At 37.1% G+C, this 13,110-nt stretch overlaps 1 protein-coding gene across 1 annotated transcript in view; it reads right to left on the bottom strand.

The window, feature by feature from the left end:
* The window catches only part of LOC129137333 (coiled-coil domain-containing protein 144A), a 99,891-nt gene that overhangs the window by 50,208 nt on the left and 36,573 nt on the right, over positions 1-13,110 (bottom strand). Inside the window, exons 7-8 of the mRNA XM_009430727.5 lie at positions 11,640-11,670; positions 8,818-8,890 (exon numbers count right to left, since the gene is read on the bottom strand). Coding sequence (XP_009429002.4) covers positions 8,818-8,890; positions 11,640-11,670 — 104 coding nt within the window. The remainder of the gene's footprint in view (positions 1-8,817; positions 8,891-11,639; positions 11,671-13,110) is intronic.

The raw sequence follows: 13,110 nt of genomic DNA on the forward strand, positions 1-13,110 counted from the left end.
ATGAAAACAAGAGGAGAAAAAATCTTGAGATTCAAAATTTCTATTATATATTTCAACATTTGTTTCAAGGATATAAAATATACTTTTACTAATATACACAAATATTTATTTCTGAAATATTATGGTAATATGCATTTTAAATTGAATGAAAAGATGTAATTCTAAAACATCAACTCAAGATGCTGCTCAAGCAGGACCCCATATTCACATGAGGAGAGAAAATGGGGACTAAAAAATCAAGTCAGGCCAGGCACGGTGGCTCACTCCTGTAATCCCAACACTTATGGAGGCAGAGGCAAGAGGATAGCTTGAGTCCAGGTGTTTGAGACCTCCCTGGGCAATATAGTAAGACCCCATTCTCCACACACAAAAATCAAGTCAGCAGAATTCCTGAGTTTTAGAGATGCAAGAATTTATGTATAAGGTTTAACAACTATGAATACTAAAGTTAATAAAGCTTCCTGACAATAACATAAAATGTCTTTATTGCCAGAGATATTTTTAAAATTAGAAAATCATCTTCTAGAGATAACTGTTCATACTTTCTTGGAAATCTTAACTTTCTTATAATCCTATGATAACAGGTAGTTTATTTTAGAAAATCATAAATTTTGATTGCATTTTGATGTGTGCATGTGTGTCGATTATATACCAATATTATTAGAAATCAGAATACCTTCAGAAATAATTTCTGAATTTATCTCATTTACTTTAATATTTTTATTTATTTTTGTGGGTACATAATAGGTACATTATGCAATATCAATACATATTTATAAGATACATGAGATGTTTTGATATAGGCATGCAATGTGAAATAAGCACATCATGGAGAATGGAGTAACCATCCCCTCAAGCATTTATCCTGTGAGTTATAGGCAATCCAATTACATTCCTTAAGTTATTTAAAAATATACAATTATTATTGACTATACTCACCTTATTATGCTAACAATAGTAGGTCATATTCATCCTTTCTATTTTTTGTACCCATTAACCATCCCCAACTCCTGCCAAACCCCACTACCCTTCCCAGCCTCTGGTAACCATCCTTCTACTCTATGCACACAAGTTCAATTGTTTTGATTTTTAGAACCCAGAAACAAATGAAAACATGCAATGTTTGTCATTCTGTGTCAGGCTTATTCGACTTAACGATCTCCAGTTCCATCCACGATGTTGCAAATGATTGGATCTCATTCTTTTTATGGCTAAATAGTACTCCATTGTATATCTGTACCATATTTTCTTTATCCATTCATCTGTTGATGGAACCTTAGGTTGCTTCCAAATCTCAGCTATTGTAAATGGTGCTGCAACAAACATAGGAGTGTAGTTATTTCTTTGATATATTGATTCCCTTTCTTTTGGATATATACACAGCAGTGGGATTGCTGGATCATATTGTAGCTCAATTTTTAGTTTTTTGAGGCATATCTGAACTGTTCTCCACAGTGGTTGTACTAATTTACATTCCCATCCATAGTGCACAAGGGTTCCCTTTTCTTCACATCCTCACCAGCATTTGTTGTTGCCTGTCTTTAGGATATAAGCCATTTGAGCTGAGGCGAGATAATATCTCATTGTAGTTTTGATTTGCATTTCTCTGATGATCAATGATGTTGAGTACCTTTTAATATGCCTGTTTTCCATTTGTGTGTCTTCCTTTGAGAAATGTCTGTTCAAATCTTTTGCCCATTTTTTGATTGGAGTATTAGATATTTTTTCTATAGAGTTGTTTGAGCTTCTTACATATTCTGGTTACTAATCCCTTGTCAGATGGGTACTTTGCAAACATTTTCTCCCATTCTGTGGATTGTCTCTTCATTTTGTTGACTGTGTCCTTTGCTGTGCAGAAGTTGTTTAACTTGATGTGATCTCATTTGTCCATTTTTGCTTTTGTTGCCTGTGCTTGTGGGGTATTGCTCAAGAAATTTTTACTTAGACTATTGTCCTAGAGATTTCCCCAAAGTTTTCTTATACCAGTTTCATAGTTTGAAGTCTTAGATTTAAGTCTTTAATCCATTTTTATTTGGCTTTTGTATATGGTGAGAGATAGGGGTCTAGGCGAGATGCGGTGGCTCCCGCCTATAATCCCAGCACTTTGGGAGGCTGAGGTGGGCGGATTACCTGAGGTCAGGAGTTTGAGACCAGCCTGGCCAACATGGTGAAACCCCTTCTCTACTAAAAATAGAAAAATTAGCCAGGCATAGTGGTGGGTGCCTGTAATCCCAGCTACTTGGGAGGCTGAGGCAAGAGAATCACTTGAACCCGGGAGGCAGAGTTGCAGTGAGCCAAGATCGTGCCACTGCACTCCAGCCTGGGTGACAGATTCAGACTCCATCTCAAAAACAAACAAACAAACAAAACAAAACAAAAAACAAAACAAACAAAAAAAAACATAGTGGTCTAGTTTCATTCTTCTGCATACAGATACCCAGTTTTCCCAGCACCATTTATTGAAGAGACTGTCTTTTCCCCCAGTGTATGTTCTTAGTGCCTTTTTCAAGTATATGTTCACTATAGGTATGTGGCTTTGTTTCTGGGTTCTCTATTCTGTTGCATTTGTCTGCTTTTATGACAATACCATGTGTCTGCTTTTATGACAGTACCATGATGTTTTGATTACTACAGCTTTGTAGTATAATTTAAAGTCAGGTAATGTGATTTCTCCAGATTTCTTATTTTTGCATAGGATAGCTTTGTCTACTCTGGGTCTTTTGTGGTCCCATATAAATTTTAGGACAGTTTTTTCTATTTCCATGAGGAATGTAATTGATATTTTGATGAGAATTGCATTGAATCTGTAGATTCTTTGAGGTAGTATGAAACTTTTAACAATATTGATTCTTCCAATTCATGAACATAGAATATTTTCCATTTTTTGGTGTTCTATTCCATTTCTTTACCAATGTTTTATGGTTTTCATTGTAGAGATATTTCACTTCTTGGGTTAAGTTAGTTCCTAGGTATTTAATTTTACATGTAGCTGTTGTAAATAAGATTACTTTCTTATTTCTTTTTCATATTGTTCACTGTTGGCATCTAGAAATGCTACCAATTTTTGTGCATTAATCTTGTATCTTGCAACTTTACTGAATTCATGTATCAGTTCTAATAGTTTACTTGTGGAGTCTTTAGGTTTTGTCACATATAAGATCATATCATCTATAAACAAGGATAATTTGACTTTCTCCTTTCCAGTTGGAAGTCCCTTATATCTTTCTCTTGTCTGATTGTGCTGGCTAGAACTTCCAGTACTATTTTGAATAACAGTGATGACAGTGAGCATTCTTGTCGGTTCCACATCTTAAAGGAAACCCAAATTTGGGTTCCCCATTCGGTACAATACTAGCTGTGGGTCTGTCATACATGGCTTTTATTGTTGAGGTATGCTCCTTCCATATCCAGTTGAGGGTTTTTATCATGAAGGGATGTTGAATGTTATCAAATGCTTTTTTGGCATCAATTAAAATTATCATATGCTTTTTATCCTTCATTCTGTTGATATGATGTATCATGCTGATTGATTTGCATATGTTGAACCATCCTTGCATCTCAGGGATGAATCCCACTTGGTTGTGATAAATGATCTTTCTAATATATTGTTGAATTCACTTTGAAAACATTCCATTGAGGATTTTTGCACTTTAAATATGTCATGCCACTCTCTCATGGCCTGTAAGGAGGATTCCACTGAAAAATCAGATTCCAGATGCATTGCAGCTCCATTGTCTGTTGTTTCTTTTCTCGTCCTGCTTTTAGAATCCTTTCTTTATCCTTGACCTTTGGCAGTTTGATTAACAAATGCTCTGAGGTAGTCTTCTTTGGGTTAAATCTGCTTGATGTTCTATGACCTTCTTGTACTTGGATATTAATATCTTTCTCCAGGTTTAAGAAGTTCTCTGTTATTATCCCTTTGAAAAAAAATTTCTTTCTTTCTTTCCTTTTTTTTTTTTTTTTTTGAGATGGAGTCTCACTCTGTTGCCCAGACTGGATTGCAGTGATGTGATCTCAGCTCACTGCAATCTCCACCTCCCAGATTCAAGTGATTCTTATACCTCAGCCTCCCAAGTAGCTGAGACTACAGGCATGTATCACCACACCTGGCTAATTTTTTTATTTTTAGTAGAGACGCGGTTTCACCATGTTGGCCAGGCTGGTCTCAAACTCTTGACCTCAGGTGATCCACCTTCCTTGGCCTACAAAAGTGCCAGGATGACAGGCTTAAGCCACCACGTCCAGCCTATATTTCTTGAAAAAGATGAAACTCTGTTTTTATAAGACTGGCTCTAATAAAGATGAACATTAGTGGTTTATTAGGGATATGGGCAGATCTGTCTAATTGCCACATCTCTGACAGCTGCTGTGTGAGGCTCATGAGTAGTGACTACTGAGTGGCCAGGACAGCAGCAGGTGCTGCAGGAACAGGTGCTTCCTCACTGGTCACTGTTTCTTGAAAACCCATGGCCCATGTCCCAAGGCATCGAAAGAGTTGGGGGGAGCCTCCCCCCAGAAGCCACCATCACCTCAGGCCATGAGAAGTATTGCTAGACTACTGTCTATGTTCTCTTAAGGCCCAAGGTCTCTCAAGTCAGCTTGTCATAAATGCTGCCTGGCCTGGGACTCACCCTTCAAGGCTGTGGGCTCCCCTCTGGACCAGAGCATGTCCAAAAATGCCATCCAAGAGTCAAGTCTTAGAATCAGGGACCTTTGAGAGCCCACTTGGTGCTCTACTCCCCACCCCCATGGCCGTGCTGGTGCCTAAGGTGCAAGACAAAGTCCCCTTTATTTTTCCTTCTGCTTTTCTTAAGCAGAAAATATTTTGCCCTATAGCCACCACAGCTGGTTATATGCTGAGTCTCACCTCAGGCCAGCAAGTCACAGAGGCTCACCCAAGGCCTTCGATGTAGTACCTGGGTGTCACCGTTGTTTATTAAGGGCCTAAGGGCCCTTTAGTCAACAGGTGAGGAATACTGCCAGTCCAGGACTGGGTCCTTTCCTTCAAGGCAGCGGGTTCCCTTCTGGCCCAGGGTGTGTCTAGAAATGTCATCAGAGAGCCAGGGCCTAGAATGGGGGCTCCCAACTCTGACCAGTGCCCTATCTTGCTGCTGTGGCTCAGCTAGTATCTTAGATGTAAAACAAAGTGCTCCCCGCTCTGTCTTCTCCTCTCCTCAGGCAGAAGGAAGGGGCCTTTATCGGAGCTGTGAGCTGTGCAGCCTGAGGTTAGGGGAGGGTTGATGCCAACATTCCCTTGGCTACCCCAGCTGGTATCTCAATATGGCATATCTTCCCCACCCAGCTTGTTGTCTCTTGGCCTAGCTCAGCACTAGGACTCATCTGTGAGTTGCAGTCCTTATGGCCTAGACTGTCTTTTGACATTACTTGGAGACACAGGGTGCTGTAGCCCTCAGTGGCAAGGTTTACAGGCACTTAAATTCAGACCACTGGGACTGGTGATTTTTCTCTGGCTAGGGCTGGTTTAAATGCTCCCTCCATGGGTGGACATCAGCTGAGTTTGGTCTAATTTTCCTTTTTGCTCTAACAGAACAGCACTGAGTTCATAGCCTCACACTTGCTGTGTTCTCCCTCCCCCAGCACTCAGAGACACTCTCCACACTACGTCAGGCTGCTAGGGATGGGGGAGGGGTGATGTCAGCCATTCAGGACTTTAAAAAATCTCTTCAGTGCCTCTTTCAGTGACATTAAGTTAAAACTAGGTACTGTGAGTGTTCGCCTTACTTTTGGTTCTTATGAAGTTGTTTTTTCCTGTGTAGATAGTTGTTAACTTGGTGTCCTTGTGGTGGTGGGGAACAGTGGGATTTCTATTCCTCCATCTTCTTCCCTGAATTTATTTAAGAGGATTTTACCTTGAAATTTATTTTCTCACCGAATGGATAAATTAAGAACCTCCTTTATAAACCAGAAATTTTAACTAATGAAAAGATTAAATATAATGTATTTATTTATTTTCTTTATTCTCAGAAACATCTAAAACGGCTCTCAAGATTATATGAAAGAGTAAGATAAATTAGTTAAGTCATGGATATGCCAAACACTAAGTTAGAAAACTTAAACAAGAAGCAAGAGTCAAAAATTAAGAATTCATAGTAAATCTGATAAGGCCTAAAACAGATTTCACTGTGCATTATTTATAAACAAGGTTTTACTAGATCAAATATATGACATAACTTTGCTAAATTCAAAGATGTGAGGATATAAATTTCCTTTTTAAAAACTGATACATAATAGATGTGCATTTTTTGAAGTAAATGTGATAATTTGATACATTCACATAATCAAATCAGGGTAATTGGGGTACCCATCACCTTAGTTATCTTTTCTTTCAAATGTATAGTAGATTAATGTTAACTATAGTCACCCTTATATTTTATTTCGGTTCTTCATAAAAATCAGCTATAAGACATTCAGAGGAATCTCAGCAATTTTTTTTATTACCTGTCTTTCTTTTCTTAATTTGCATTTAAAATAAGTTCTATCATATTTTATAATGTAAAGAGTTCCTGCGCTCATTAAATCCCACAGTTTCTGATGTGTTTTTACAATAATCTGACAACTTGACTCTGTTACTCAATCTTTACATTTATCTTGCCTCTCTTTAATAAATTCTTTCCCTTCATCCCCCTCTTCAGCTCCATATTCGTTAAGCTGCTGTTGTGGGTTGCTTTCTAATTCTTTAGCATAAGTTATTTCTATTCTGTTTCTCAAAAAGCTAAGGACAAATCATTGTATAAATTCAGCTCCTTCCAAGAAACAGAGAAAAAAAGAATAAATCTTGTAGGGCAATGATAGATGAATAAAAGTCTCACATAGCTACTACGTAGAAAGCTACACTAAGTATGCTGGCAGTAAAGACACATGGATTGAAAGAAGAGATGTTGTAGAGAATGTGTTCTAGGAGGAAAAACATAGGTTGGGATAAATCATTTTTAAAAGATTGGGAAGGAGGGAGAAAGAAAGAAACAAACAAACAAAAAGACATAACTTGACCAGTCAATCAAGTTTGAGCTTGAAAGAAAGCCAAGGAATAAAGCCAAAGCCAAGGAAAAGGAGAAAAACATCACATACAGTAAGGTACATGGAGAAATATAGATGTAGAGACTTTGGTTCATAGTATATTTCCAATAATACTGAGTAGTATTTATAACTAGCTTTTGGTAAACATTTCTGTGATATAGAATTGAATTGTATACTGTAAAACGAGACATTCAATTAGTTAAATATGGTCATATACCACTACCTAAAAGCTGGAACATTACTACCTCAGAGAGAGAAAAATGGAAAAAGAAATATTCCATTAACTTTCTACTTGGAGGAAAAATACTAATCAGAATTCTAAGCAGTAATATATGGGTTGAAAACATATATTTAGCAGAACATGGGTTGGGGCTTTTAAAAGTTTAAATATTTTAAATCTAAAATATTAATTTATGCTTATAGTTGGAAGACACTAGAAAAGATATTAACACTTTAACCCTCTTTCCTATTGATGATCTATTTCTAATTCATTTTCTTATTTATGACACACTTTTTCAATATAACTCATCTGAATTTATACATCCTAAATATTAAAAGGGAATATAAATTTAGGCTATATCTTATAAATGAATGGATTTATGTATTAGATATATTAGGCATATTATATTATTGCTAACATTCCATTATATAGAAATGCATTTGTCTGTTCATTCATAGTACTCCAGGCTACAAAAAAAAATTCCCTAACCTCCAGTAGCTCATAGTAATAAAGGAGTTTTGAAATGATTACTAAATAAATACAAAAACTTCTGAAATTTGAAATTTTAGCATGTGATGTAAGGATTTAGTTTGGATATTTTTAAGAACTACAATACAAATAATTCTGAAATTAAGTCCCACCATATGGTTATTAAGAGTCTTTGCTTCTAGAACTGGTTGTTATTTTGGACAAAGCAACTATTCTTCAATTAGGTGAAGAGTTTTAAATGTAGTCTTAATGAAATGACATAGAAAACACAGTGGAATCTCATTGTAATAAAGATTTTGAGAAACGAAATGTAAATTTCTGAATTTCCACAATTTTTTTAAAAATCAGAGGCAGGTTCTTGCTATGTTGCCCAGGCTGGTCTCAGACTCCTGGGTTCAAGCAATTCTGCCACCTCGGCCTCCTGAATAGCTTGGACTGCAGGCATGCACCACCATATCCAGCTAAATTTTCACAATTTCTAATATTATTTTAGTCTAGTTACATAACCAAGGATAGAAATAGGAAAAAAATCTCACACCTAAAAACTATATATATCATACTAAAATAATGTGTCTAAGAAAGAAAAGTATATGCTATCTGCTGTACAGTTTTTGAACCAAAAGGCATCAAGGAGATTCCATGATTACTATAATAAATAATTAGATCCATTAAAGACTTATTTAGGCATAAGTATTATAAAAGCCATCTTGGTATAATTTAAAAATCACACACAGTAAGAATACTTATTCAAATCAACCTTGACCAAATTTCAAACTTGCTCTATTATGAGAAAGCTTTGCCTAATATAATTTTCCTGTCACTATGTATTTTCCAGCCCATTCTTTTTTCACCCTCACTCCCTCTACATATTTGCCAAGTCTTTGTTATTTATCAAAGTAAAAAATGTTTGAAAATGTTTAGTCATGTTTCTATAAAATGGTTTTCTCTAATGAACTTTCCATAACCAACATAATACGATTATAAGTAGATTACTACTAAATTTCAAGAGAAAATGTTACAGAAAATTAGATTCAGAATGAGAAAATTAATTTTGCAAGAGACCTCTTTACCTCAGTATCAAAATCAAAGTCTTCATTAGCTGACATAGGTCGTGAGTCGTCAATAGATGGTTTGTTGAAAAGCCTTTAGAATAAAAATATGCAACAAAAATGAGTGTGTTCATTTCTTTAAGCAATTTGAAGGTTCATAACTGGGTGCCCTCCCAAAACAAAACAAAAAAAAAAGTAAACCTTGTGGAAGGTCAGCTATCTGTATTTAAAATAATGTCTCTTAACATAATTAAAATTTGGCCTCTGTTGTGGGAAAGATCTTAATTACGTATTTCTACTTCCTCCTCTCCAAAGCTATGGAATAGTCCATGAAGACTCACCCTTAGTTCCATAACAAATCATGACAGCTAATATATTGGTAAAGCCTAAGAATAATTGGGCTTCACAAATTATTTGTCCTGGAGGCAGAACTTAAAATCCAAGTAATGGCTGACATAACTTTTGTTACCTGAACTGGAAGAAACCTGATAACTTAAAATAAAGTAAAAAGATCCACTGTCCCTTCTCCATGATCTATCTCTGGTTCAAAGACCAATCTGTGTCACTTGAAAATGGCAGTCCTGGTTCTTCTGCTTGGAAACCTCTTAAGGAGGCCCCCATTGCTTCCCTTTTCCTTAAAATAGTACAGAATCTTCCCTGACACATCTAAAATACTTGAAAGCTAAATGTATGAATGTCAAAGGACAAATGTATATATTGTTATTAAAAATACTCTTCCTGGAGATACTAAAACTTAATTATAAAATCTAATTATTTTCCCTAAATAGACTTTGCCAAATTCAGGGCCACATAAAGTACTAAGCTCTTAAAAACCTCCATAGGCACTCAGACACCAAAGGAGAGAGACTCCTGGAAAAACAGAGTCCTGGTAGTTGTATCTCTATTTCCCTGAGAACTATCTAAATATCTCCCCTCCTATGGGCTCCCACTTCCAGATCCCTCTTCTGCAGGGCTCTATGGCAGTCTCCAACCTTTAAATCTTCAGCCAATAAAAGCACAAATTCCTAAAAGAGTAAGCTCAAATGACCAAAAGACAGAGCTCTCAATTTTACTGCTGCTAGAAAGCAAGCTAAATGGAATTTCAGTCGTCTTCCCCCGGCATAGGCATGTTATCAACTACCAAACTGAAGGTCCATGACTGATTTGCCAGACAATCACGGAAATGGGAAGGACAATTGGTGAATTGGGAAAAGAGGCAGAGGTAAGAGGATACGTGCTCTGGGGCTCAAATCTATATAGTTCAGGAAACTTCAGTCCTCTAGTAGTGGAGGGACTCTGAGCCATCCCTCTATAAGTTGGGGTGGAAGTAGATAATACTACAATTCAATCTGCTATAGAGACTCTTCTCAGTGGCTCAAATTCTTTTAACATCTTTCAATAGAAACTTCGAAGTTGGGTCAGTCACTCTAATTAAACAAACAAAAGAGCAGCAACCTGTTCAAGACTCCCTTGAACCACCTACTTAAACATGTCTTTCTAGATAACTCCCAACATCCTGTATTCTTCATTACTATAATTTATCTTTATAAAACTTGTCATAAACCCCAATATTCACTTCTCTTTTCTAAAAACCTTATTCCTATCCAATCCAGTGTTATTTCTCTTCAAACATGGCCTTACCCTATTAATTTAATTCTTCTCCTCTTCCATTGGGTTCCCCAGCTAATTCCCTTCCTAGGCTCATCCACTGTGTTCACTAGACCCACTTTCCCTTTCTATTATTAAAACACTTACTAACAGGATGATAAAGAAGGAAGAGTAATGGGCTTTGAAATGAGTTCAAATCTCATTTCTGCCACTTCCTATATCCAAATAAGTCATCTTAATCTCTTTGAGTTTCAGATATTCCATCTGAACAACCACTTCACCAGAATGTTAAACACAGGTTGAAGTACTAGAGTTGATTAGTCACTAAGATTCCTTAAAATCCTGAAGTTGTGTGTGCTTTTGATTCTGTCTATATAAAAATGGGGAATACTTAGCTGGCAGAAATGGAAAAATAAAACAAAAGAAACACCACAGAAAGCAGAGAAGAAAGTTAACAACTAAAGTAAAGATTACAGAAAAGTAATGGAAGAAGAAAAAAGGACTCTTTAAAAAAAGCCCATGGAATTAGGCAGGGTAGTAGCCTAAAGGGAAAACTAAACTAAGGAGTCAATAAGTAGAGAAATCAATTAGAAATAGGCTCTATTTAGATGCTAAATATAACTAACATAATAAATAAATGTAACTTAAATAGCATTCACTTACAATAAAATAATTCCTCTCTAGGATATGACTGGTCTTGTCTATGTAAAACCCATGGTCCTGTGGCCATAGCTAAGTGAGATCTACCCTAAAATATTTGATGGTAAAAACAAGATACTGATTACCACTGAAATTGCCAAATACATTAAAACAAACTCAGACTAACCAGACTTCTAAGAAAAACTATAAATGAGAGTTAACTAAATTTGACTTTCTGAATTGATCTGGTTTGGACCTGTGTCTTGATTCCAGTGCTGTACAGGTCTCTGCCAATCTATGCAGAGGGGCAAGAGAAGGGATTTGGGAGCCAGGCAGGCTGCCAGTCAAATCATGCGCCAGCGTTAACTATGGGGACATGGGGCAATTAATCAACCTCTCTGAACCACAGTTAGCTAATTAGGAAAAAGTAGGTTATAATAACAGAGAACCTTTCAAAGCTGCTGTGATAACTATATGAGATGAGACAAGCACATAAAATAGTGTCTACCCCAGAGTACAACACTCAACAGATGTTAGTTTCTTTTCTTTATATTCCCTCAGGTAACATATAATATTTTAAAATCTGTAAGTCATACCTTTTTACAGGATTTCCAGGAATCTCATCCACTATTAAAGAAAAAAATGCATTTTAAGTCAACAATAGAAAAACACAGAATATTGAAAGTATAAGAGGGCCCAGTGGCACATGCATGTAATCCCAACTACTCAGGAGGCTAAGGCCAGAGGATCACTTGAGAAGCCCAGGAGTTTAAGACCAGCCTGGGCAACATAGTGAGACTCTGCCTTCGTTAAAAAAAATCATGTACACTTTTGTGCATGCTTTAGATCTTTCTTTTTTTTCACAAAGTATTCCTTTAGGACCATACCTTGAGACTATACTAGAATTAATATTGATTATACTACTGGTAGGCAATTACTACATTAAGAATCCTTACTTCTCCTCCTTTGTATCAGTCAAAGCAAAAGAGAATGGGATTTGCCAAAATGTGATACCTACAAATGAATTGCTGTGTACAATAATCATAATCCTAACCAAACCCTATCAGACTGACTAGCATCACTAGCAAACTGAGTCAAACTTCAAGAACATGCTTTGTGGACTAATGAACTAGTAGTAGTTAGAACAGAGTATACAGTAATGCTCCCATATCCATGACATGGGTGAAAAAACACACTCAACATATTTTTCCTCTGCTCTCACACCACAGCAACAATCACCAACACAGAAGACATCTCTGACCAAATGTTGGTGGGCGAGGGGGATTTATCCCCACCAACAAGCAAGCAATCAGTTCGGCAGCAGACACCAGCTGGGTGTCCTCTAATTCCATTCCCACGTTGTGTAGCTGGAGATAGTGTCAGATCCCACAGCTGAAAGCTCAGTCCCCAAGGCTTCCCCCTCCCCAAACCAGTCACAAGCCTGGGCCTTCAGAACCTCTGACCAACTATCTTCAAGGTTCTCACAACCCCCACCTTGGATTGGATTAATTTGCTAGAGTAGTTCACAGAACTTAGGGAACCACTTACTTACATTTCCTGCTTATTGTAAATGATATTAGAAAGGATGTAGATGAGGAAGTGCATAGGGCAAGGCATGGGAGAAGGGGTGCAGAGTTCCATACCCTCTGAGGGTACACCACCCTCCAGGAACCACCACATATTCAGCTATCTAGAAGTTCTCTGAACCCAGTCCTTTTGGGTTTTTATAGAAGTTTCATTACATACACATGACTGATTAAATCAATCGTCATTGGTGATCAACTTAAACTTTGGCCCCCCTCCCTTCCCGTGAGATTGGAGGGTTGGAGGACAGGGCTGGAAGTCCTAACCCTCTAATCATGCCTTGGTCTTTCTGGTGACCAGCCCCCATCCTGAAGCTCATTAGGGGCTGCCAGCCATAATGAATCATTCACATACAAAGGGACATCACTTTGGGGATTCTAAGGATTTTAGGAGTTGTATGCCAAGAAAAGCGTTCAAAGATCGAATACATATTTCACAGTATCACATCTGTGGTTTTGCTTTCTGTGGTTTTAGTCACCCACA

Source organism: Pan troglodytes, chromosome 18, assembly GCF_028858775.2.
Source record: "Pan troglodytes isolate AG18354 chromosome 18, NHGRI_mPanTro3-v2.0_pri, whole genome shotgun sequence".
Lineage (NCBI taxonomy): Eukaryota > Metazoa > Chordata > Mammalia > Primates > Hominidae > Pan > Pan troglodytes.